Raw genomic sequence first — 25,372 nt, forward strand, 5'->3', positions numbered from 1 at the left:
ACAGAAATAGTGAGATAAAACAGTAGGTTAAGAGATTTTTGTTTAAAGAGAAGATACAGTAGACACAGATTTCTGAAAATATCACGGCTTTTAGCACTTATGAATTCAATAATCATAATCACTTATGAATCACTGAATCACTTATGAATTCATAATTCTAAATCATGATTTCAAAATAACTATTAAAAATTAACCAAAACAGTTAAGTTTCAGATTAAAAAAATGAATTGTTGATTATTTCTAACAAAACTTCTATGCAATGAAAAGTATTTAAAACTTTTTAGAAATTTTAGAAGAAGTCTTCATTACAACAAAAATGTCTAACCATGAGCCACCTTTGCACTTATGACAGTACAGTTACTCCAGTAATGAGTTAAGTGTATCCTGGAGCAAAAAACAGCACCTTCAGAACCTCCTGCAGAGACTTCCGAACCTCCTGCAGATAGTCAGAGTCCCTAGTTCACCAATATGTTTTCTGCATATTGTCTACTGTGTAAGATAAAAACATGCTAGATGTTATAGTGCAAATATAGTCCTAGCCCCCAACAAACTATTGCTTGCCAACCGATACTTTTATGAACATGTGCTCTTTCCCCCTGGCTGGCCACTGTTAAAAGCAGAATATTAGGTCAGCAAGATTTTTATTATGTTCTCTTCTCTCTAGAACAAATCCCACTCTCTTCTTTCCCCGTGTTACCTGTGGCATTATATGTAAACCAACACAAACCATGGTTTTCTTAAACTAGATCCGGCTAATTGGGTAAGAGGCACTTTTTCAAGTGGGTGCTCCTTTATTTAGCAGGGGGAGAGTAACTGGCCCACCTCCCCCCAGCACTGTCTGTTCTAGTGGCTGTCTGCTGGTATTTATTTGCATCTTTTAGATTGTGAGCCCTTTTGGGACAGGGAGCCATTTAGTTATTTGATTTTTCTCTGTAAACCGCTTTGTGAACTTTTTGTTGAAAAGCGGTATATAAATACTGTTGTTGTTGTTGTTGTTGTTGATAACAACAACAACAACAACAACAACAACAGATCCACTTACAACTAAAGCTTGCAATTCATGGCTACAATCTTGGGTTTACAACTGGAAAATTATTTGAATTAACCATGGTTTGTGTTCATGCACATGTAATGTGAAACTATGATTAGCAAGAGAAGAAAAGAACAGAGGAAGTGTATGTTCACTAGGCTGGCTCTCAATTAGCAAACCATAGTTTGCTGGGAGTGAAAATTACCTCTGCACTGGGGGAAAGAGTTCAATTAGATCTTTTTTATCTCTAGAAAAATTTAAAGGCCAGGGATTGTTACTAGAATTTACAGACTACAAACATCCAGAAAGCTTAAAAATGGTCATAGAGTGTACCATTCTAACTGTAATGTGCTTACCTCATATTCTTTCCTGCAAATTTTCAAAATATCATTCTTTGAAGATGCCTGCAAGACATTCATTTTATTATCAATACAGATTCCGGGTCATTCAAGAAATAAATATGGTAACAGTCTCTACTGTGATAATTTGTTGTTGCTGTTTTTATATTTCAATCAACTCCTGTACCCTTTTAAAGCTGTTTTTAATTGTTTTATTTATATGTTTTTCTCTTTTGTATTTTTATTCTTAAGTTGTGCTACACCTTAAGCATAGGAAAGGCAGTATATAAATCTTTTAAATTAAATAAATAAGCAAATAATTTAGAAGTTATCAGCATATAGTATTTTACTATCTATACATATAAATAATATAGTCTATATAGAGTTGTTATCAGTATAATATCCTCTATCTATTATATATACATATGCTATATATATAGTATACACCAGGGGTGTCAAACCCAATTTCATACAAAGGGCCAAATAGCATTCATGATGCTTGCTAAGGGCCAGAAGTGATGTCATTAGGCAAGAAATGATGTCATTAAACAGGTCATAACAAAGAGTAAGCACTTTTTTCTCATTCAAGAACTCATTAGCTGCAAATGACAAAAGAGAAAATACTCAAACCTTGACATATTTCAAGATATGGGAGAGCCCAATTTTCATGTGGGCTACTCTTTCAGTAGTAATGTCTCAGCACTGCTCAGTGCCTGAGGGCCAGATAAAAAGCCCCTGGGCCTTATGTTTGACACCCCTGGTATATACAGTATTTATATATAGGATATCAGGATATAGTATTTTCTTTGGCAAACAAAACTTTGAATCATCAAATGTTATGCTATTAAAATACAAGATTATTTTAAATGCATAACAAGTTAATGTTATTTAATAAAATATGACATTAAATACATATTAAAGAAAATAAATATAATAGTAGATGAAAAGCTGAATTTTTTAGCTTTTCTAGCTCTTCAGTAAACTAAGCCACATTGTACAACATAAAGCTTTAAATTATTTGCATTCTTAATGTAGCTGATCAAATATTAATGAGCCATACAAGACAAAAAGATATATAGAAAGAAAACTAATTTTAAAACTGATACTCAAAGAAACAGGATGTTATAGTTTATGTGTCCTGAAAAGGCACTGAGTTCAGAACCATTTTGGCAGAAGGCAAACATTAGTAGAAAACACAATTAGGTGAAGGTGAACTCTAGCTCACATCTGTGAATGTTTAAATGTGACAAATGCAGACTGTTTGTTCGCAGCTTTAGAAGGTGTAAATCCTGACTGATCAGGAGCCTCAAGTGGCAAGTTCATTTCATTGCAGCTGAGTTAACATCAGCTCCCCCCCCCCCACACCATTCAGTAGTTCCATCTTAGTAATGGATGTTCATGGGCTAGAGCAGGGGTGCTCAATAGGTAGATCGTGATCTACCAGTAGATCGCAAGGCAAAATGAGTAGATTGCGGAGCCCTGTCTCTCCAAACTGTTAATATGTCAGTTTCGTCTAGTGACTAGACGAAACTGACATATTTAGCTGACACTAAACTGACACTGAAGCTGACACTTTAGCTGCCCTTCAGGCAAGCAGCAACAAAACTGACGAAACTGACTAGACTCTTCCGCTCCATAGCGGAAGAGGGGAGGGGCGGGAGCTCGAGATGGAGTCGCTCTGATGGCGGTTGCCGCGGGAGGCCCCAAGTGACCCTCCCCTTCCCTTCCAGTCAGGTCCGGCCCAACCCAGCCCAGCCATGCCTGGCCCAGCCGCCCCTATAGGAGCCCAGAGGTAAGTGCTGCGGCTGCTGCCGCTCTCGGTCGGGGCTGACAGGTGAGACGACCCCCCTGGCCCCCCCGCCGCTGCAGGAGGAGGGCCGGTGGGAGCAGTGTCTCCCCCACCTGCCGCCTGCATGCGCAGCCCCTCTCCATGGAAACGGGGAAGCCCCCCGCCCCTTCCGAGGAGGACCTGCGATGCCTCCCTCTCCCTGCTGGTCTCGGGGCGCAGCCACAAAGTTTGGGGGGCGGGGAGTGGGGAGCTCCTCCCCCCTGTAGTGCAGCAAGGCTGGGCATGTGCCTCTTGGGGGGACCTGTGGCTGCCCCCAGTATGTGGGGTGGGGAGAGAGGAGAGGCCTCCCGTGTGCTTCCTGAAGCATCTGGTGGGCCACTGTGGGGCACAGGAAGCTGGACTTGGTGGGCCTCCTCTGACCTGGTCCAGCAGGGGCTCCATACATCAAAGGGGGTGTCTGTCAGATGCTTCGTTCCCCCCTGATACATCTCCAGGCCTTGCTGGGTTTCAAAGTAGCTCTTGAGCCAAAAAAGTGTGAGCACCCCTGGGCTAGAGGGACCTAGCAGCACTGACAGATTGACCATCTGACTTCTGTGTAGAGTAGAACAAACTGCATGAATAGCATCAAGGACTATTCAGAAGAGAACATTTACAAGGCACTTGACCGAGAAAGGCAGAGACACACGGTCTGCTTGAAGCAACTGCCAAAGTATCTGAATGTCCACCCTTGTCTTTTGGTAGCACTGTCTATAAGGAAACAAGAAAACCCATTCTCTTCAAAAGGTAAATGCAGACAAAGGCATCAGATTCAATTCTCTTTCAATTCCTGATGGAAAAGCTCAAAATGAAGCAAAGACATAGTGTCTCTTTCACATTCCCTAGTGAATGGCTTAAATAGGCAAGAACAATGGGATAGATGGGTGCCAAAAGAAACATAAGACTGAACTCCCTCAGTCGAGCCACAGCACCAGCACTGGGTGCTGTAAATGTGTCATAAAGTACGTTTATGGCACTGGGAAAGTAGGGAGCACCTGCACTGGGCCCACACTACTCAGGTGCTGGGCCCAGCGCTGGCAGGTTGAGGACGCACCGCTTCCAGGAATAAATGAAACCTCTGGGTAGTGGTGCAGTCTCTGGGGGCGGGGGAAGGATGGGGCGAGATGAAGAACTGGAGTAGGAGGGGGAGGTGAACCAGTGGAGCTCTACTCCACCGTATCATAAATTCCATGTTGGGCTGAAAAGCCCAACACAGTCTCTCAAGTCTGTGACAGCAAAATAGCCAGCGCAGACTTGAAAAGCCCCACTGTCTGGCTTGGGGCTTGACCCCAGGGAAGGAGACAATAGTCCCCTTCCCTGGCGGCTTCCTAGCGCCTTCTGGAGACACTCATAGGTTCTTTGGCACCACTGCTCCAGCAGGTGCCAAGAAGTTTAGGATTGGGTTGTAAGTCAGCAAACAACTGACTTTAGCTATGCTAGTGTCATAAAGAAAATCTTACCTGCTTACATGCCTGTCGACATTCCACAACAATGGCTAACTCACAGCAACCTAAGCCAACCCAGCCATCAGATTTCTTCAAAACACCTTTAAAGACAAATGATAAAACTATGGTACAATTCCTGAGTATTTTGCAGCACTGTATCCTGACGCTAACCGAAAACATCAGGGGAGCTCTATTTTATATTTTGGAATCTTTTCACATTCCAAATAAGAAAAACAAACAAAAAGGTTGAGATGTTTCACATGCTTAGGCAAACATATTATAACGGAATAAGCCCCATTCAATTCAAATGCACTTGGTATTTTGTAAGATTAGGATTCTGATCTGAATCATGATCTCTGATCTGAATCATATTCACAGTCCTTACTGATGTCAATGAAATTACTTAACTATGAAAAAACCAAAGTTGCTGTTTTGTAAGAATATCACAGTCCCACATATGGCACATCAATTATAATAAAAATGGGCAAGTTAGATCATACAGCTGTCTAGGTGTCAATTTTTCCTGAATTTGGAGACTGGAATGTCCATAATCAATTCATCAGATGGTCCTCTACAATCTTTAAAGGAATAATTTGCAAACAGGGTGCTGGGGAGGAAAGGAGTGAATGAATGCTTATATGGAAATGAACATGGACTCTTATTGAAAGTAATGACCAATGAGTTGCTATGTGAATACAGCTATGCAAGTGCAGCCAAGGGCAAACCAGGGAGGAAAAAAAGGAAAGAGGGCTTGATTGATCACCCCTTTTTTATCACCCCCTGCAAGTACAACAACTATGCCAATGGGGATGAATCATGCACTTTAAATATATTATAATTAAGAATAGTAACGCCTCTTACCTGGCAAAGAAGAATTTATACAACCCCAAACCTCTCCCTAGGAGGGAAATATATGTTATAATAATCAAGCAGACCATTTGGCAAGATAAAAATGTGAAAAAATAAGCAACAATGGAAATAAATATCACTACTTAACAGATTAGCAATTTTGCATCTGGTGGAAGTTCTAACTCAACAATAATCAGATAACTTCATTAAGACTGCACTTCAAGACACTAACAAACAAACTGATTCCAAAAAGACTAAAAGACAGAGGGGCAGGACAAATCATATACAAAAAAAAAGACAAGTCTGCAGTTAGTCATCTTCCAAGTTACCTGTGGAGAATAAGAAAGGTCTAGCAGAGAATCAGGTAAAGAGCTCTTGAGTACCCTCTTTCTCCCTCTACTCTGTAGCCTGTAGTTGTTCATCATGTCAGTCTATTCCAGCAACTTGTGCCTGTATTGCCTTACTTCATGCTTCCATTTCCTGAGCAATACTTGCAAAAAGACACACAGCCAAGTGAGACCTGGGACTGCAGTACAGTAGTAGCACTGCTACTACTGAGAGAAATCCCAAGAAATAATCTCAAGGAAGAGGGGTTAAACCATTTGAAGACAATATAGGCAGAAGGAGGACCAAACCACATATTAGGAGAGGAGGAAGAACCCAGAAAAATAAAAACAAGATCTGCAGGGCCTCCAAGAGGAATTCTATCAGGAGGTACAAAGCTTCTTTGGGGCCCTTTCCCAAAGAGGGAGGGAGTGAAACAGAATGGGGGAGCAATACGGGTTGGGTTCTGCATTAGGATTCTGTAGCAGCTGTAGCCCCGCAGCTGTGTCCCTGAGCTCCCATCCATTGTAAGCAGATCCACAAACCAAAGAGCTCCTGGAGCAGGCCAGCTTCCTCCCAGATGAGACACTGTTAAGGAATGTATGCATTCCTGGGCCTGGTGTGTGTGGCTTTCGGCAGTAGTTGCCATGTACCATGTGCATCCAGTGTGGACAGTGAGTCTGGGTGAGATTGGAAAATGTCAGATCCCAGGAACTTTCTGGGCCCCCTCCTTCGGCTCCTGGGCCCCCCTTCTGACCCTGGGCCCAGGTACAAATTACCCCCTTTACCCCCGCCAGGCCGTGCTGTCCTGTCTTGTCACATAAAACACTGAAGAGCACTAATTTAGCTCTCAGTCTCTGAACTAAACTGGAATGTTTATAAGCATAAGGCACATCGTTACAAATGTGGTGTACATGAGAAAATGAAATACAAGAGGCATAACAGACTGCAAAACCATTTCATCACAAATGTAAATCCTTTTAATTTAAAAATACAAGCCATGGGATATTCAGATGACATAAAAATCTCATGATCCTTCAAAATTACACAGAAAATAATGCACACACACATTCTACTTTTAAAAGCATGTTACTAAACTCAATAGTGTGGCTTTAGTTTTAAGTTTTATCAAAAATAATTATACTTACCATTGATTCTGGACAATATTCAGGTACACGTTGCAACAAATGTTTCAAATGAGAATCACTCTTAGATGCCAAAATCTGTCACCAAAGTAATTTAAAAAGAAATATGACATTATTTATCCAGTGCATCTTTGTGTATTGTGCTTTAAACAGTGTGAAAAAGGCTCATGATCTAAGAAAGGATCAAGAGAAACAAGTAAATAGGGGGAAGGAAGTGGATGCAGGGAAAGAGCAATGAAGAATATGTAATTATTTATTGCGTATGCTTAACTTACAGCACAATCCTAGGCATAAAGTAAGGAATTCTATAAAGAATATTCAGAAGTAAGCCGCATTGAATTACGCCAGGCAAATGTGTATAGGAATGCAGCCTTAGTTACAGTATAGTACAGGAATGAAAATCAGAAAAAAAAATGTAACTATACAACCTGGATCAGTTTATGTTTTTCTACCTCAAAATTTGAAGCTGCATTCTCTGGAAATTCTATCAACTTACATGGAATTTGCTTTCAAAACAAATGAATTTCTAAAATATTGCATATTGATAGGTTTTAAGACTCAATTTCATTTTATTTTACTGTCACACTGATACCATTCTCATTCTTAAATGAATGCTTATATGGTGGTAAATGGGCCCCTTGTCTATAAAAGAGACAACCGACTGGGTAATTATTAGCTGCATTTAAAGAACCATACAAGTTGCAATATTTATTAATTTAGTCATAATTTATTAATTTATTCATCCTATCCAAGGAAAATGGGAGAAATGACTAGTTGGACTGGGGTCCACAGGGGTGGGTGTGTGTAATGTTGGTCAGACTGGGTGTTCACAAAGTTCATTTGATAAAACAATTCTTTTGGTACGCTTACAAAGTTAAAAAAAATGAGTCTTCCTGGACCAGACAAAATCTACCTACTCCAGCATCCTGTCTCCAACCGTGATCAGCAGCTGATCATTTATAAAGCATGTATATTATTAATTATTATATATGTGTATTATATGTGTAATAATAATGTATTTTTAAGATCTGCATTTAATTAATGATATGATTAATACAATTAATGTTAATATATATTTATCATATTATAATAAAAATTATTATAATATTATATTTAATATAAATATTTCTGGCCACTTCCTGTTTAATGATGTCACTTCCAGCCCTCATGGGGAGCCAACATGATGGGGAGTCATGGCCAACAGTCATGGGGGTCAAGCAAGCCACTGGCCGGAAAAGTTTGAGTACCACTGCACTAAAGGAATGGTCTAAAGTTCAGGTTAAGTGGTTAAACAAAATTTTAATACCCATATCTTACATGTCTTCAGACATCATGAATATGCAAAACAGAAGTTTAAGTTTGGTGTAAATTAAGAAACCAACATACCTGTTCACAAACATCATGACACATCGAGTTACTCTTTGCAAGGTAACAACATGAGGTGCCTGTGCAGAAAAGATAGATATGGATACATCAGATACATTTTAGCAACAAACTCAAGCAGCATGGGTAACAATTCCCAGATTTTGAATCCACAGTTTATCTATGGTGTTCAATATTGAAATAAATCAAAAGCCAAGATTTCAAGGCACCACTTTAGGCAGTCTAAATCAGTATCCTGAGCAAGTACTTCACCCAAAGTACTATTCCAGGACTAGTAAATATAGCATCCGAGACTGAAGTTTAAAGAAAGAAAGAAGAACAGACTGTCCCCTCCACTGAAATGAAAGGGGAAGATCTTACAGATAGGAGAAATCCATGTGAGCAGGGGTGCCCAAACCCCGGCCCTGGGGCCACTTGCAGCCTTTGAGGACTCCCAATCTGGCCCACAGGGAGCCCCAGTCTCCAGTGGCCCTCCTGAGACTTGCTGGAGCCCGCGCTGGCCTGGCACAACTGCTTTCAGCATGAAGGCCAACTGTTCAACCTCTTATGTGAGCTGTGGGATGAGGGCTCCCTTCACTGCTTGCTGTTTCACATTTGTGATGCAACAATGGCAGCAAAGGAAAAGCCGGCCTTGCTTTGTGCAAGGCCTTGAGCTATTGCAAGACCATCATTCATTCATATGATGTGAGGGAAAGGGGAGATAAAAGGAGACTTAGAGATGGCAGAGAAATTAAATGAGTTCTTTGCATCTGTCTTCACGGCAGAAGACCTCGGGCAGATACCGCTGCCCGAACGGCCCCTCCTGACCAAGGAGTTAAGTCAGATAGAGGTTAAAAGAGAAGATGTTTCAGACCTCATTGATAAATTAAAGATCAATAAGTCACCGGGCCCTGATGGCATCCACCCAAGAGTTATTAAGGAATTGAAGAATGAAGTTGCAGATCTCTTGACTAAGGTATGCAACTTGTCCCTCAAAACGGCCACGGTGCCAGAAGATTGGAGGATAGCAAATGTCACTCCTATTTTTAAAAAGGGAAAGAGGGGGGACCCGGGAAACTATAGGCTGGTCAGCCTAACATCCATATCAGGTAAGATGGTGGAATGCCTCATCAAAGATAGGATCTCAAAACACATAGACGAACAGGCCTTGCTGAGGGAGAGTCAGCATGGCTTCTGTAAGGGTAAGTCTTGCCTCACGAACCTTATAGAATTCTTTGAAAAGGTCAACAGGCATGTGGATGTGGGAGAACCCATGGACATTATATATCTGGACTTTCAGAAGGCGTTTGACACGGTCCCTCACCAAAGGCTACTGAAAAAACTCCACAGTCAGGGAATTAGAGGACAGGTCCTCTCATGGATTGAGAACTGGTTGGAGGCCAGGAAGCAGAGAGTGGGTGTCAATGGGCAATTTTCACAATGGAGAGAGGTGAAAAGCGGTGTGCCCCAAGGATCTGTCCTGGGAACAGTGCTTTTCAACCACTTCATAAAAGACCTGGAGACAGGGTTGAGCAGTGAAGTGGCTAAGTTTGCAGACGACACCAAACATTTCCGAGTGGTAAAGACCAGAAGTGATTGTGAGGAGCTCCAGAAGGATCTCTCCAGACTGGCAGAATGGACAGCAAAATGGCAGATGCGCTTCAATGTCAGTAAGTGTAAAGTCATGCACATTGGGGCAAGAAATCAAAACTTTAGATATAGGCTGATGGGTTCTGAGCTGTCTGTGACAGATCAGGAGAGAGATCTTGGGGTGGTGGTGGACAGGTCGATGAAAGTGTCGACCCAATGTGCGGCGGCAGCGAAGAAGGCCAATTCTATGCTTGGGATCATTAGGAAGGGTACTGAGAACAAAACGGCTAGTATTATAATGCCGTTGTACAAATCGATGGTAAGGCCACACCTGGAGTATTGTGTCCAGTTCTCAAAAAAGACATAGTGGAAATGGAAAAGGTGCAAAAGAGAGCGACTAAGATGATTACGGGGCTGGGGCATCTTCCTTATGAGGAAAGGCTACGGCGTTTGGGCCTCTTCAGCCTAGAAAAGACACGCCTGAGGGGGGACATGATTGAGACATACAAAATTATGCAGGGGATGGACAGAGTGGATAGGGAGATGCTCTTTACACTCTCACATAATACCAGAACCAGGGGACATCCACTAAAATTGAGTGTTGGGCGGGTTAGGACAGACAAAAGAAAATATTTCTTTACTCAGCGTGTGGTCGGTCTGTGGAACTCCTTGCCACAGGATGTGGTGCTGGCGTCTAGCCTAGATGCCATTAAAAGGGGATTGGACAAGTTTCTGGAGGAAAAATCCATTATGGGGTACAAGCCATGATGTGTATGCGCAACCTCCTGATTTTAGAAATGGGTTATGTCAGAATGCCAGATGCAAGGGAGGGCACCAGGATGAGGTCTCTTGTTATCTGGTGTGCTCCCTGGGGCATTTGGTGGGCCGCTGTGAGATATAGGAAGCTGGACTAGATGGGCCTATGGCCTGATCCAGTGGGGCTGTTCTTATGTTCATGTAAGTTCCATTTCTAATATATTCATTTATGTAAATTTATTCAAAAATTGAAATGTAAATAAATACTTTTTTCCCAGCCCCGGCCAGTATCGGAGAGGTGATATGGCCCTCCTGCCAAAAAATTTGGACACCCCTGCATGTGAGTATTAATGTCTCTTATGTGTAAAACAGATAGCTAGATCATTTGATAAAATATTGACTGGGTTTTGGAGGCAGAAAATGCCAAAGTTATGTACGTAACTATGGCCCAAATCCTAACCAACTTTCCTGCACTGACATAGCTGTGCCAATGGGGTATGTGCTGAATCCTGCAGTTTGGTGGCAGTCATAGAAGCCCCCTCAAGGTAACAGAATGTTTGTTCCCTTACCTCAGAGCTTCATTGCCCTCACCTCAGTGCTGGAAATTTGGTTAGGACTACGCCGTATGTATTACTATGATTCTCTCTTTCCCATATCCATAATAACCCCCCATTATTTTGTTCATAATGGGTTATACTTGTTATTCAACTATTACACAGTTGTCACATGTCCATTATGATTTCATGTACACATAATTTAAAAAATAAGGCAAAATTATTCTTGCTTCTTTAACTGGTTTTGAAAAAAGTAGATGTTTTACAGGAAAAGTTTACACAAACATAAAATCAACACAATAAACAACAAAAAATTATAGGAAAATAATAGAATCCTTTACTGGCATATAAAACAAACAAATCTATAACTATTTACATTTGGTCAGTCAGATAGCAAATCAACTTCTCAATCGCACAGCTCAGTGAGCCTATAGGAAAGTTGCCACAGTATCCGTTTATTTCTGCAGAAGAATCGGCTAGGACAGGGGTATCAAACATAAGGCCCAGGGGCCGGATGTGGCCCCCAGAAGCTTTTTATCCGGCCCTCAGGCTCTCGGCTGTTGAGGTGTTACAGTTGAAATGGCAGCCCACATGAAAATGGCTTTCCCAAATCTTGAAATATGATCAAGATTTGCATACTTCCTCTTCCGTAACTTACAGTTAATGGGTTTCTACATAAGAATAGGGTCTGATTTCTGGCCATTCACTGCTGCTTAATGATGACACTTTCTGCTTAATGACATCACTTCCAGCCCTCAGCTGGAGCCCTGAATGCTAACTTTGGTCCTCTGTATGAAATGCGTTTGACACACCTGGGCTAAGAGGAAGCGTATTTTTACCACATCTGTAAATCCTCCTCTTGTTCTCAGTATAGGATCCAGATATCTTTGAAGGATCTTGGTGTAGAAGGGACAATAAAGGATAGAATGGACAATGGTTTCAATACAGCCCAGCCCACAAGGGCATCACCTTTCAGCATGAGCTATTTTGTGAAATTTCCCAAAAAGGACTGCAGAAGGCAGCACATTAAATCTATCAAGGAAGAAAGCTCTCCTTTTTTGATAAGTGTGCAGTGAGTAAAGAGGCTACTTGACCATACAATATAGCTGCAGTTTGCAAACTCTCAGGGAGTTTGAAACTCGCAGTAAGTCTTTGCAGGGGCAGGCAGCAATGTAATCTCCAGGATCGTGTCATTCAGGGGGCTACAGGGACTGGGGTGCACCCTGCAGTCCCTGGGTGCGGGGAGCCCTGCACAAGCACCTGCAGGTCTCCCCAGGTCAGGGAAAGTGAGAGTGGAGAGATCAGATCGCACTCCACTTCCGGTTTTGCGGAGGAAGAGCATGATCTCTCCACTCTCACTTTCCCTGACCTGGGGAGCCCTGCCAAAGGTCGCGCAGGGCTCCCTGCACCCCTGGGGAGCTGCAGGAGGCTTGGGCAAGTGTACCCAAGACCTGCAGCCTCCTTGAGCAGCACGATCCTGGGGATCTCACTGCTGCTTCCTCCCTGCCTCCTGGATGCCCCCACCCCTTAAGGGGAAAGACCAGGGCCCTCAGGCTGATGCCCCAGTTTGAATACCACTGCAATATAGGAATCTCCAGACAATGGGGAACATGCTGTATTTGCCATCCTATAAAGATACTGCCTTTCAATGTCAAGAAATATGCGTTTGATGCACTGATATGCCTCTTAACCAAAATGGTTATAGCAAGGGGCCAATTAGATTTGAGAATCATAAAGAGCAAGCTTCAAGGGTCAAAGTCGTAATATATGCGCAGCCAATATTTGATGGCCATCAGCCAGACCCTGGTTTCTAACAATGACTGGCCTGTTTCTAGACATAAGGCTGCATAAGCTACACAATTTGGAAAACAAGATTTTTCACAAAAATTTACCTTGGACACACTCCAGGGCTTTGTTTAAAACCCCAATCCAAAGGGGAATTCCATAAAATAACTGGGGAATCACCTTCGCATTAAAGATTTTCCAAGGCTGCTGGTACACAACTGTTCCTTCTTGCATAGAAAAGAAATTAAGATAAAGAGGCACCAAAAAAACATCTGAGGGAAGAAGGTCACAACTGGGCAAAAGTCACCTTTTTCAAATGGTAATCCTATTTAGCAGGGAGAAACTGTCCCTTTTTACCCCAGCACAAAGTCTTCTCTAGTGGCTGTTTGCTGGTGTTCTTCTGTATCTTTTTAGATTGTGAGCCCTTTTGGGACAGGGAGTCATTTAGTTATTTGATTTTCTCTGTAAACCGCTTTATGAACTTTTTTTGTTGAAAAGAGATATAAAAATACTGTTAATAATAATCCACAGAAATTACCAACCACAAACTACAAAAAACAGCTTTACTGGGAACAGCTTAAATCTTGTGATGATATTTAAACCAGCAAAATAGGATAAAAGTCAGGCATCCTAGGTATTTGGGAAGGACTTGATGTCTAGATATGTTATTTGCCAAGTGAAAAGTAAACCCTGAAGAGCTTTTAGGAATATGTAGTTAAGGAGTCCCAATGAGTAAGAATGTATTCACTTTTTTACAGTTATTTTAAATTGATACCTAATCTTCTTATAATCAAAATTCCTACACTTTCCTATGCCACAGAAGTAGTAAGATGCCTTGCTAGAATTCCTTTTTCTGGCTAAAGCAAATTTAGCACACATACAAGTTGTCTTTTCGTACTCCATGGGGCAAAGGAGATTAGGCCAGTAAAGCTCCTCTGTCTGCGCAACTGCTCAACAAGAAAGGTGGAGTTGGAGCTGTCATTCCAACCTACATCCCAATCAGGTTATATCATCTGAAGTCTTGTTATTTCACATACACATTGGGAGAAAGATTCCATCACACACTGGTAGGCGTGCATCCTCATACAAAGACAATACAAACAGAAAGTTATATAATTTGAGTTTCTGTTCAAATACCTCTACTTTCATGTCAAAGACAATACTGAAAAACAATTAAGGGGGAAAAAATCACAACTACTTATGTTTGGGATTATAATGCTAAGCACATGCATGAAATGCCACTATGAAGTGACTGAATGCAACTGGATTTCCACAGGATCAACAAGAGATACATAGGATAATCCAAGGATTATCTCCTATCAAGTTTCAAAAGCTTGTACAAAGGACTAGAGCTGTTCTTAACAGACTGAGTGATCAGAAGCTTTTCTGCCAAGCCTACACTCTCTTCAGAATAAAAATTAGAGTAGTTTTGCTCAAATGTCTTTTGATCTTGCAAATGGAGCAATAAATGATATTTTCAAATAAACATTCTTGTTAAAGCTCTAAACAACTGAAAGCATATCCTGAAGAGGAAAAATATGCAGCAATCAGTGAGAAGCCTACCAAAGATTAGGAATGTATATGGAAGTGTGGCCTAGGGATGGGTGAGTTTCCACATAATGAACAGAGCTTTTCATGGTGGTAACATTCTCCAAACCAGCTGCTGTGGACACAAGCACCCCTTTATCTAACATTCTTGGCCCTCTGCTTCCACTTCAGTTCTATGGTTCCACAACTGATCTTCACATATTTTCCGTGCTTATCTTGCCTGCATTCACATGCACAAACAGACCCTCACTGAGGGCCCAATTCTATCCAACTTTCCAATGCTGATGCAGTCATGCCAATGGAGTATGTGCTACATCCTAAGGGGGGAAATCATGGAAGCCTCCTCAAGGTAAAGGAACATTTGTTCCCTTACCTGGGGCTGCATCTGTGATGGAAAGCTGGATAAGATTGGACCCTCAATTTCCTGATCCATATACGTACATCAACTGCATATTCTTTCTACCCACTGTTCACAATCAGACTACAGCTGCATTATAACATATGTAAGTTGCCTTACATCTTTAAGAAGTTCATCTCAATAACTGGATTCAACCAACCTATCAACCTGTTTGAATTCAGGCCCAGCCCAAGCAAATCTAGCACCAAATTCTGCTATCCACCACAAGCAAGAATATATGCACTTGCATTCACCCCCATCCTATCCTAGGCGGAAAAAAACTCCACAGTAAGGGAATTAGGGGGCAGGTCCTCTCATGGACTGGGAACTGGTTGAAGATCAGGAAACAGAGTGGGTGCCAATGGACAATTTTCACAATGGAGAGAGGTGAAAAGCGGTGTGCCCCAAGGATGTCCTGGGACCGGTGCTCTTCAACCTCTTCATAAATGACCTAGAGACAAGGTTGAGCACCAAGGTGCCCAAGTTTGCATACAACACCAATGTTGTATGCAATGTTTTCCATGTGGTGAAGACCAGAAGCGATTGTGAGAAGCTCCAGAAGGATTTCTCCAAACTGGCAGAATGGGCAGCAAAATGGCAGGTGCATTTCAACGTAAGTAAAGTGTAAAGTAATACGCACTGTGGCAAAAAAATCAAAATTTCACATACAGGTCCAGCCTATTTATACACAGATTTTTTATACACGGATTTGACTCAACACAAATGGCCTGTGCAAAATGAGAACGAATGTGCTGATCCCTGGAGAAGGGGAAAAATGCATCCCTTTAGAATCAGTTTTAAAAACTGAACAGTCCTTTAACAATAGCCTCGTTAATGAGAGAGAGAGGGTAGCTGGCTGACAATCCATCAATCCTTCTCTCTCCAGCTGATCCCTCCCTTCCCCCTGTGCACATGAAAGAAAGGTGACAGCTTTGCACCTGTGAAGGGAGGGATTGAGTGAAGTACTTGGAGGACAACTGATTGATGGATCTTCTTAATGACTCTTATCTTCAAGTCAAAAGGTCAGCAAGGCTGTTTATCACTGGAGCAAAGAAACTGTTTTTTAAATTGATTTGCATTTTTTGCCATCCACTTGAGTGATTGAAATAATGAGTCTCAACCTGTATATGCTAATGGGTTCTGAGCTGTTTGTGACAGATCAGGAGAAAGATCACGGGGTGATGGTGAACAGTTCAATAAAAGCGCCAACCCAATGTGTGACAGCAGTGAAGAAGGCCAATTCTATGCTTGGGATCATTAGAAAAGGTATTGAGAACAAACAGCTAATATTATAATGCCGTTGTACAAATTGATGGTAAGGCCACACCTGGAGAATAGCTCCAGTACTGGTCACCATATCTCAAAAAGGACATAGTGGAAATGGAAAAGGTGCAAAAGAGAGCAACCAAAATGATTACTGGGCTGGGGCACCTTCCTTATGAGGAACGGCTACAGCGTTTGGGCCTCTACAACCTAGAAAAGAGGCGCCTGAGGGGGGACATGATTGAGACATACAATATTATGCACGGGAAGGATAGAGTGGATAGAGAGATGCTCTTTTCCCTCTCACACAACACCAGAACCAGGGGACATCCACTAAAATTCAGTGTTGGGAGGGTTAGGACAGACAAAAGAAAATATTTCTTTACTCAGCGTGTGGTTGGTCTGTGGTCGGTCTGTGGAACTCCTTGCCACAGGATGTGGTGATGCATCTCGTCTGGATGCTTTTAAAAGGGGACTGGACAGATTTCTGGAGGAAAAGTCCATCACTGGTTACAAGCCATGATGTGTATGTGCAACCTACATTCGCATTTTAGAAATTTAGCCCATTTTAGAAATGGGCTATGTCAGAATACCAATGCAAGGGAAGGCACCAGGATGCAGGTCCCTTGTTACCTGGTGTGCTCCCTGGGGCATTTGGTGGTCCACTGTGAGATACAGGAAGCTGGACTAGATGGGCCTATGGCCTGATTTAGCAGGGTTGTTCTTATGTTCTTAGTCTCTACAACTTCTCCCCTCTTCCTTTAAAATGGCTGGATAGGGAGAAGGATCCTGGAGTTGGAACCACTCCAGACAAAAAAAGGACTGGGCAGCAGTTAGGCAGGCATGGGCACCCCGCATCAACTTGCTACCTCCTAGAGCCCACCACTCAAAGCAGCCATTTCAGTCAGTTGCATGTCTACTGTGTTGAAGAAAACTTTCAAGATTGCAAACCAGAAATAGGTCATGATCGCTATTTTTAGCTTTTCTGAGGCTTGGGAAGCCCTGCAGAGGACTTCACAGGTTCCCTGCACCCTCCAGAGGGCTGGCACTGCCAGGAGTGAATTTAAAATAAAAAGAACTTGCCCTTGGCAGTGGCACAATCATGTCACTGCCCTGCCCCACAAGCACTTATAGTAGTTCCCAAACTCCCAGAGTGTTTGGGAACCACTGCTATAAGGTTTAAAAGGCATACTCAGAACTGGCCCAAGACCTCCTGTGTCTGCACTACCCACTATCCCCTAGAAGTGTTTCAGCCACTGACTCTGCCACTTCTCCTCCTGTTTCCTAGATATGAAAAGAAAGGAAAGAATTAAACAGAAGAGGTAGCATGAAGAAGAGAATGGTAGACTACAACAGAAACATTCTAGATCAGCATTCCTCAATGTTTGTCCCCTGCTGTACCACTTCGCATGGCCCACCTACTGAAAGTAACTGGTGACAATGTCATCACCAGTTACTTCTGGATTGGGAAGCCAGATATGACATGACAAACACTAGTAAGAGGCTCAGGATGAATGGGATGGCATTTTCTAGCATGCATAAAGCATACTTTGGAGCTCTGCCCACCAAGCCAAATCTCCTAATGCTGTTTGTTGCATTGAGTCACTGCTCTTGCTGCTGGGCACCAGGTGTCTGGTGGTCTCACACCAGACACCACCTCAAGTACCACTTGTGGTACCCAAACCACTGGTTGAGAAACTCTGTTTTAGACTCTCCTCTCCCTCTCTCCAATCCTTTGTTCCTTTCTGAGAAGTGAAAGGAGTAGTAACAAAGATGGACAATGTACATCTCTCACAACTCTACTGCCCAAGGCCATCTCAGTCTCTGTTCTGCCAGATTCCCAAGCTCCACCTGGAGAATTATGCCCAATTTAAGCTAATTAGCTCCCCTTCTTTCCCTAAAAATGACCCTATTTCTGTCTTGCAGAACGACCACCAAGGTATCTCACCTGTTTAACCTACAGAGGTCCTCCTTCCTCCCTTTTCTGCCAGCAACTTCTCCCAACACTACAGCAGCACTTTGGTCCTCAGCAGGCCTTGGGCATGGCAGCCAAACACCAATCTCAGTGTCTCCAGCAGTTTTTGCTCCAGCAACCTCAGTTCATTCACACATCCATTAGCCATTTCCCCAATCTCTCCTACTACCCACACCAAAGGCTCCCTTCATCAGGTGCTTTTATGCCCGAGGGCCCTATTGCCTTCAAGTGGCTGCAGCTGTGCAGCACACGCCCTGCTGAATACCCAGGCCTTAACCCTTAAAGGGTTAACTGCTGACACCACATCCTATCGCCTCCTGGTATCTTGCACATTTCCATTACAGTCTCAGAGATCAGCCAACCCTGGCAAGCCACTGCTGCACAGAATTGTCCATTCACTACAATGAAGTGCAGTTCTCAAGCTAAACCTAAAAGGGATGCAATGATAGATAGACTCACTACTTCTGGATATCTGGTCATCAGCTGGCTTGCAGTTTTATTTTTTGTTTGTTTCAATCCTAAAACATAGAAACCTGGGAGTGTCTTGGAGCTTTTCCATTTCAAGAACAGCCAACAAGGGATGTTGCAACATCAAAAGAAATACAACAAAGGATAAACTGCTTCAAACGATTCAAACTACAAATATAATTTTCAGTCATCTGTGTTGGATTATGTATGGGGGCAGGGAAGTAGAAGCACAACAGAAACATCAATACATAACTTCATAATGCCCTTAAAATGGTTTATTTCCTCCTCAACTTAAAAGTACATTCAATTTTACATGTAGCTTCAGCAAAATCTAATACATTGCCAATTAGCACAGAAAATATAAGTAATAGCTTGCTCCAAAACATAGAAGGAAATCTCACTACATACTGTACAACTGAAGGCCAGTTTGCAATCCAACTTCCTGCAACTGTACGAAGAGTAAAAAGGTTTAAAGTTAGCTATTAGATGTACTGCCTCAGGTAGCAAATGAGTGCAGGTGACACCCTGCACTTAAGGCCACCTCAGCTATCCCCCATTTGTCCCCTTAACTCTTCCTCCACACTATGATTTGAGCATGGCACAGCAGGAACTGAAGAAGAAAGTTGAGAGAAACACCACTGAACCTCCACTTCTTCCTGACCTGCTGTGCTACTCTATTTCAAAACTTAGGGCAGGGGTGCTCAATAGGTGGATCGCGAGGCAAAATGAGTAGATCGCGGAGTGCCGACCCCCCCTTCAGGTGCCTCTGGGAGGAAACGCCAGGAGTAAGGCCCATTGTACTCAATGGGGCTTACTCCCAGGTAAGTGTGGCTAGGATTGCAGCCTCACAGCCTAATCTTAGGCATGTCTACTCAGGAGTAAGTCCTGTTATACTCAGTGGGGCTCAAGGTACACCAACATACATTGTACACATAAATGTTATATGTAATGATGGCGCAAACATTGTAAAAAAAAAACTCTGGTAGATCTCCGGGCCTTGCTGGGTTTCAAAGTAGCTCTCGAGCCAAAAAAGTGTGAGCACCCCTGACTTAGAGCAATAGATCCTGGAAGAGGAAACACGTTTGCAGGGGGGCCTGCCTCCAGTACCACTGCTGAAGAGCGGTGGCACTCTTGAGGACTGATTTATAGAAGGGCTGCCACCACCACTGAGACTTGCCTCGTCTTGTTTATCTTCTAAATGAAGGAGGTAGCGATAGGAGAGTGCAGTGGGCGGAGGAAAGGGGGTTTTAGCAATTATCCTGTTCCCTCATCAGTAAGAGCACTACCACAATCACCACAGCTTCCACTGCTTCTAAATAGATGAGGAGGTGGCACATGGGAAGTACACTGGTGGAGGCAGTAGCTGTGGTAATTGTACTCCCCAATTGAGAAGAGGTCTCCCACTTCTGCTTTTGAACTGATGCAGCAATGAAGGCAGGTAGGTGCACGCCCACAGGGGGCAACAGCAGACATAGGAGAAGGCAGCAGAATGCCTGCAGGGTTTTAGCACCATAACCGAAAAGCCAGGTCTGCTGAAAGTTATCAATTTGTAGGAGCAAACTGAAGATAAAGAACTAATACAAAAATTTGTTACATAAGAACATAAGAACAGCCCCACTGGATCAGGCCATAGGCCCATCTAGTCCAGCTTCCTGTATCTCACAGCGGCCCACCAAATGCCCCAGGGAGCACACCAGATAACAAGAGACCTCATCCTGGTGCCCTCCCTTGCATCTGGCATTCTGACATAACCCATTTCTAAAATCAGGAGGTTGCACATACACATCATGGCTTGTACCCCATAATGGATTTTTCCTCCAGAAACTTGTCCAATCCCCTTTTAAAGGTGTCTAGGCTAGACGCCAGCACCACATCCTGTGGCAAGGAGTTCCACAGACCGACCACACGCTGAGTAAAGAAATATTTTCTTTTGTCTGTCCTAACCCGCCCAACACTCAATTTTAATGGATGTCCCCTGGTTCTGGTATTATGTGAGAGTGTAAAGAGCATCTCCCTATCCACTCTGTCCATCCCCTGCATAATTTTGTATGTCTCAATCATGTCCCCCCTCAGGCGTGTCTTTTCTAGGCTGAAGAGGCCCAAACGCCGTAGCCTTTCCTCATAAGGAAGATGCCCCAGCCCCGTAATCATCTTAGTCGCTCTCTTTTGCACCTTTTCCATTTCCACTATGTCTTTTTTGAGATGCGGCGACCAGAACTGGACACAATACTCCAGGTGTGGCCTTACCATCGATTTGTACAACGGCATTATAATACTAGCCGTTTTGTTCTCAATACCCTTCCTAATGATCCCAAGCATAGAATTGGCCTTCTTCGCTGCCGCCGCACATTGGGTCGACACTTTCATCGACCTGTCCACCACCACCCCAAGATCTCTCTCCTGATCTGTCACAGACAGCTCAGAACCCATCAGCCTATATCTAAAGTTTTGATTTTTTGCCCCAATGTGCATGACTTTACACTTACTGACATTGAAGCGCATCTGCCATTTTGCTGCCCATTCTGCCAGTCTGGAGAGATCCTTCTGGAGCTCCTCACAATCACTTCTGGTCTTTACCACTCGGAAATGTTTGGTGTCGTCTGCAAACTTAGCCACTTCACTGCTCAACCCTGTCTACAGGTCATTTATGAAGAGGTTGAAAAGCACCAGTCCCAGGACAGATCCTTGGGGCACACCGCTTTTCACCTCTCTCCATTGTGAAAATTGCCCATTGACACCCACTCTCTGCTTCCTGGCCTCCAACCAGTTCTCAATCCATGAGAGGACCTGTCCTCTAATTCCCTGACTGTGGAGATTTTTCAGTAGCCTTTGGTGAGGGACCGTGTCAAACGCCTTCTGAAAGTCCAGATATATAATGTCCACGGGTTCTCCCACATCCACATGCCTGTTGACCTTTTCAAAGAATTCTAAAAGGTTCATGAGGCAAGACTTACCCTCTCTCTCAGAAAGGCCTGTTCGTCTATGTGTTTTGAGATCCTATCTTTGATGACGCATTCCACCATCTTGCCCGGTATGGATGTTAGGCTGACCGGCCTATAGTTTCCCGGGTCCCCCCTCTTTCCCTTTTTAAAAATAGGCGTGACATTTGCTATCCTCCAATCTTCTGGCACCATGGCTGTTTTGAGGGACAAGTTGCATACCTTAGTCAAGAGATCTGCAACTTCATTCTTCAATTCCTTAATAACTCTTGGGTGGATGCCATCAGGGCCCAGTGACTTATTGATCTTTAATTTATCAATGAGGTCTGAAACATCTTCTCTTTTAACCTCTATCTGACTTAACTCCTCGGTCAGGAGGGGCCGTTGGGGCAGCTCTCCTTTCAGCGGTTACCTCTCCTTTCCCTCCCAACTTGACAGTTCTGACCAGATTATGCAAACTTTGCTTGCAGTACCATACTTGCATGGAAGTAGTCACTGGTTTTAGGAGTACAGTACTGCCATTCTACTGGTTTTAGGAGTACTGCTTTTACTTTGGTGCAGGCCCCACTGGAGGATGTACTTCCATGTTCACACTGTAGTTAATGGACCTTACTCACTGTTCAGTGTGGAAAGGACTCTACTGCAGTCTCTTACAGGGTGTGAGATCTTGATCACAGTGCAATCCTATGCATAACTATTACTCACTGGTAACTGTGCACTGGACTGCCGGCTTTGAGACCTATACAAGTCCCACTGTCTTCAACAGAGCTTACTCTCAGGAAAGTGTGCATAGGACTGCAGCCAGAGTAAGGGTGCACAGGATTCTAGGCTGCAGGGAGGGGGAGCTTTCTTCCAGGTTCTCAGCTCAGCGGTGCCCTGCCTTGAATTAAGGGAGGCGAGCACAGCCTGGTGAGGCCAACTCCTTCCTCAGCTTTGGTGGACACTCCAAGACAGGAGACTAAACACCCCACTTTCGAACCAGAATCTTTCACTCCATCTTGGAGTGATAAAGTTACCAGATGAGAAATAAAGGCTACAATCCTAGCCACACTTTCCTCGGAGTAAGCTCCATTGACTACAATGGGACTTACTTCTGAGTAAGGCTGCAGTCCTGCCCACACTTTCCTGGGAGTAAGCTCCATTGACTATACTGGAACTTACATCTGAGTAAGGCTGCAGTCCTGTCCACGCTTTCCTGGGAGTAAGATCCATTGACTATAATGGGACTCACTGCTGAGTAAGGCTGCAGTCCTGTCCACACTTTCCTGGGAGTAAGCCCCACTGACTGCAATGGGTCTTGCTTCTGAGTAGACCGGCACAGGCTTGGGCTGCGAGACCATTAAAAGGCACCGTCGGCCACTCCCCTTCCCTTTCTTTCCTGCGCGCGCTCCCCCACCAGAGGTCCGGCTGGAACTGGGCAGAGGCCCCTGAGGGAGGTTGGCGGAGGCGACTGCAAACGAGGGGCTCGCCCACCCGCTCGCCCGCCCTCGCTGCCTGGCACTGCCTGGCCGCTACTCACCCGCCACGCCCGGCAGCAGCAGGAGCAGCGCGGGGACCGTTACAAGGGCCATCCGGGTCCCGCCGGTCCCCCGCTGTGGAGGGGCAGTTCGCGTCGCCATAGCCCGGTCCCCGCCGCGCGCCAGCCGCCAGCCACCCCGGCGCCTCCCCATTGGCTGGGGGACCCTGCGAGGCACGCCCCTTCGCTCGCTCGCTCTCTCTGAGGGGAGGGCAGCCGGAGGGCCGTGGGGAGGGGCGTCTGACTGCCTAGCAGAAGTGCCCAGTCGGTTGCGCAGAAGCTGAGACGTTGCTCTCCCCCCCCCGCCCGCCCTCACTGTCTCATCTTTCAGAGCCCAAGCCTATGCGCGTCTACTCAGAAGTAAGCCCCATGACAGTCAATGAGGCGCTCAGGCGTGGGTTGTGGGTGCTTTGGGCGGCACTCGTCAAAGGACTCCAGTGGGGAGGCACTGCCTCACCTGCCTCCCCACCCACCGCACGTCCCTGATTGACAGTCTTTTCGAAGGACTTTTCGAAGGACCCCGGTGGGGAGGCTCTGCCTCACCTGCCTCCCCACCCACCGCACGTCCCTGACTGTCAGAAGAGGTGCTTTTCGAAGGACCCTGGTGGGGAGGCTCTGCCTCACCTGCCTTCCCACCCACCGCAGTCTAGCAAATGTACTCTTTTTGTTGCCTTTTATTTACTAAACACAATTGGAAGATTAATTGACACAAGCAACACAAGGCAATGGTGCTTCTTTCATATTGCTTCCAGTGCTTTCAAATACATATTGTTAATTTCCAGCCCCACTGGCAGGTGGCATTGGGGTCAGGCAGATTAAACCGATGACCAATAGCCACCAAAGGTTCCACCTGACCAGGCCAACAAGCAAACCCCAAGATCATAAGGATTAGTTCCCAGTGTGGTGCTCCGGGGGCCTCAGCAAACCTAGCACTGACCCTGCAGAGTATACCTTATTCTAGTGCTGTCTCTACCCTCTCTTGAATGCTGCTCCTAATATTTGGCTTGACAACATTCAGGTTTTTTTATTTTTTATTTTGGGGGGGGGGGGGCTTGCTATTTTCTAATGGATTCATTCATAATAGCAAGGATGTAGAGTAGAGACTCAGAGGGCAACCCTGTAATAAAGAGGCAACCCAATCCTCCAAGACATTTCCCATAGTCTTATAATACTGAATCCCTAGTAGTATGATGTAATTGCATTTTTACTCACATTCAGTCCTTTTTACCATTGTCTCCCTCATCCTATTCCTTCCATCTATTTTGCTTATGCTATATAAAGCACAATGTGCATGGATGGCAATGTAGGAATAATGCTTCATTCGACAATGTTATGCTTTAATATCAGTAGGAATAGCAACCTGCAAAGTTTTTGCTGGAGACATAAAGGCCAATATGGTGCTGTTTGATGTCTCTACAAGCATGCAGAGTTCTCTCAAAGGCCAATTTCTTCAGGAAGTTCAGAGAAAGGGTAATTTCTGCGACGACCTATGGTTTTAAGCAAAATTGAAACTGAAAGGGTAATTTCTAAGAAGTGCTGAACTCCTAAATGTGCCTGAAAATCATATCCTCCCCTCAGGAGATTCATAGCTGCAGGGTCCTGAGCCGGAGGATCCCCCTCTTTTTCAAACATAGTCCAAAGTTGAGTCCTTTCAAACAGTCCTTGAGGTCTCAACCAGGTTCTTTGTGGCTTGAGGACAGTTCTCTCATTCAGGGATTACATTTTTACACATATACACATTTACCCAGAAACAACCTCCACTGTGTTCAATAGACCTTCCTCTTATGCAAGTATAAACAATATTGAGTCCCTCATCTCACCCATCTTCTATGAGACAACCAATGTGACAGAAAAAATCAAAGCCACACAAATATGGCAAAAAAGTACAAACATTTTATACATAAACTTTACATAACATAAAACAAACTGGAATCCAAATTAGTTACAGCAACTAGTTAAACAGCCAGCAGCAAATAGCAACCTAATTCTTCCTCAAAAGCAGGAAAAGGGGAGCAAGTTACTACATTTACGACCTGTTTTGCACCAGAGAGTTCAAGGTGATACTGGAGGGATTCCTGGGAAGTCTCCCATTCAGGCACTTAACAGATCCATTCTGAGATACAGCAGAGCAGCCCTGAAACTCCCACATCCACTATTTATGTCAGGAAAGGGGTACTGGTAGTATCTATTTCTTTTCCTTCAAATCTTTTCAAAACTGGTTTCTGTGAATCATCTGGTCTTGCCATTAGGAATGAGGACTAAA

General features: G+C 43.9%; 1 protein-coding gene across 1 annotated transcript in view; it reads right to left on the reverse strand.

Annotated features, from left to right (window-relative positions):
* Window positions 1–23,212, reverse strand: part of RECK (reversion inducing cysteine rich protein with kazal motifs) — a 62,434-nt gene extending 39,222 nt beyond the window's left edge. The window contains exons 1-6 of the mRNA XM_066627743.1: window positions 23,113–23,212; window positions 8,343–8,401; window positions 6,960–7,034; window positions 5,500–5,536; window positions 4,654–4,739; window positions 1,387–1,434 (exon numbers count right to left, since the gene is read on the reverse strand). Of these exons, the coding sequence (XP_066483840.1) occupies window positions 1,387–1,434; window positions 4,654–4,739; window positions 5,500–5,536; window positions 6,960–7,034; window positions 8,343–8,401; window positions 23,113–23,212 (405 nt within the window). The remainder of the gene's footprint in view (window positions 1–1,386; window positions 1,435–4,653; window positions 4,740–5,499; window positions 5,537–6,959; window positions 7,035–8,342; window positions 8,402–23,112) is intronic.
* Window positions 23,213–25,372: the final 2,160 nt, after the last annotated feature.

The sequence above is a fragment of the Tiliqua scincoides genome, chromosome 5 (genome assembly GCF_035046505.1).
Source record: "Tiliqua scincoides isolate rTilSci1 chromosome 5, rTilSci1.hap2, whole genome shotgun sequence".
NCBI classification, from domain to species: domain Eukaryota; kingdom Metazoa; phylum Chordata; class Lepidosauria; order Squamata; family Scincidae; genus Tiliqua; species Tiliqua scincoides.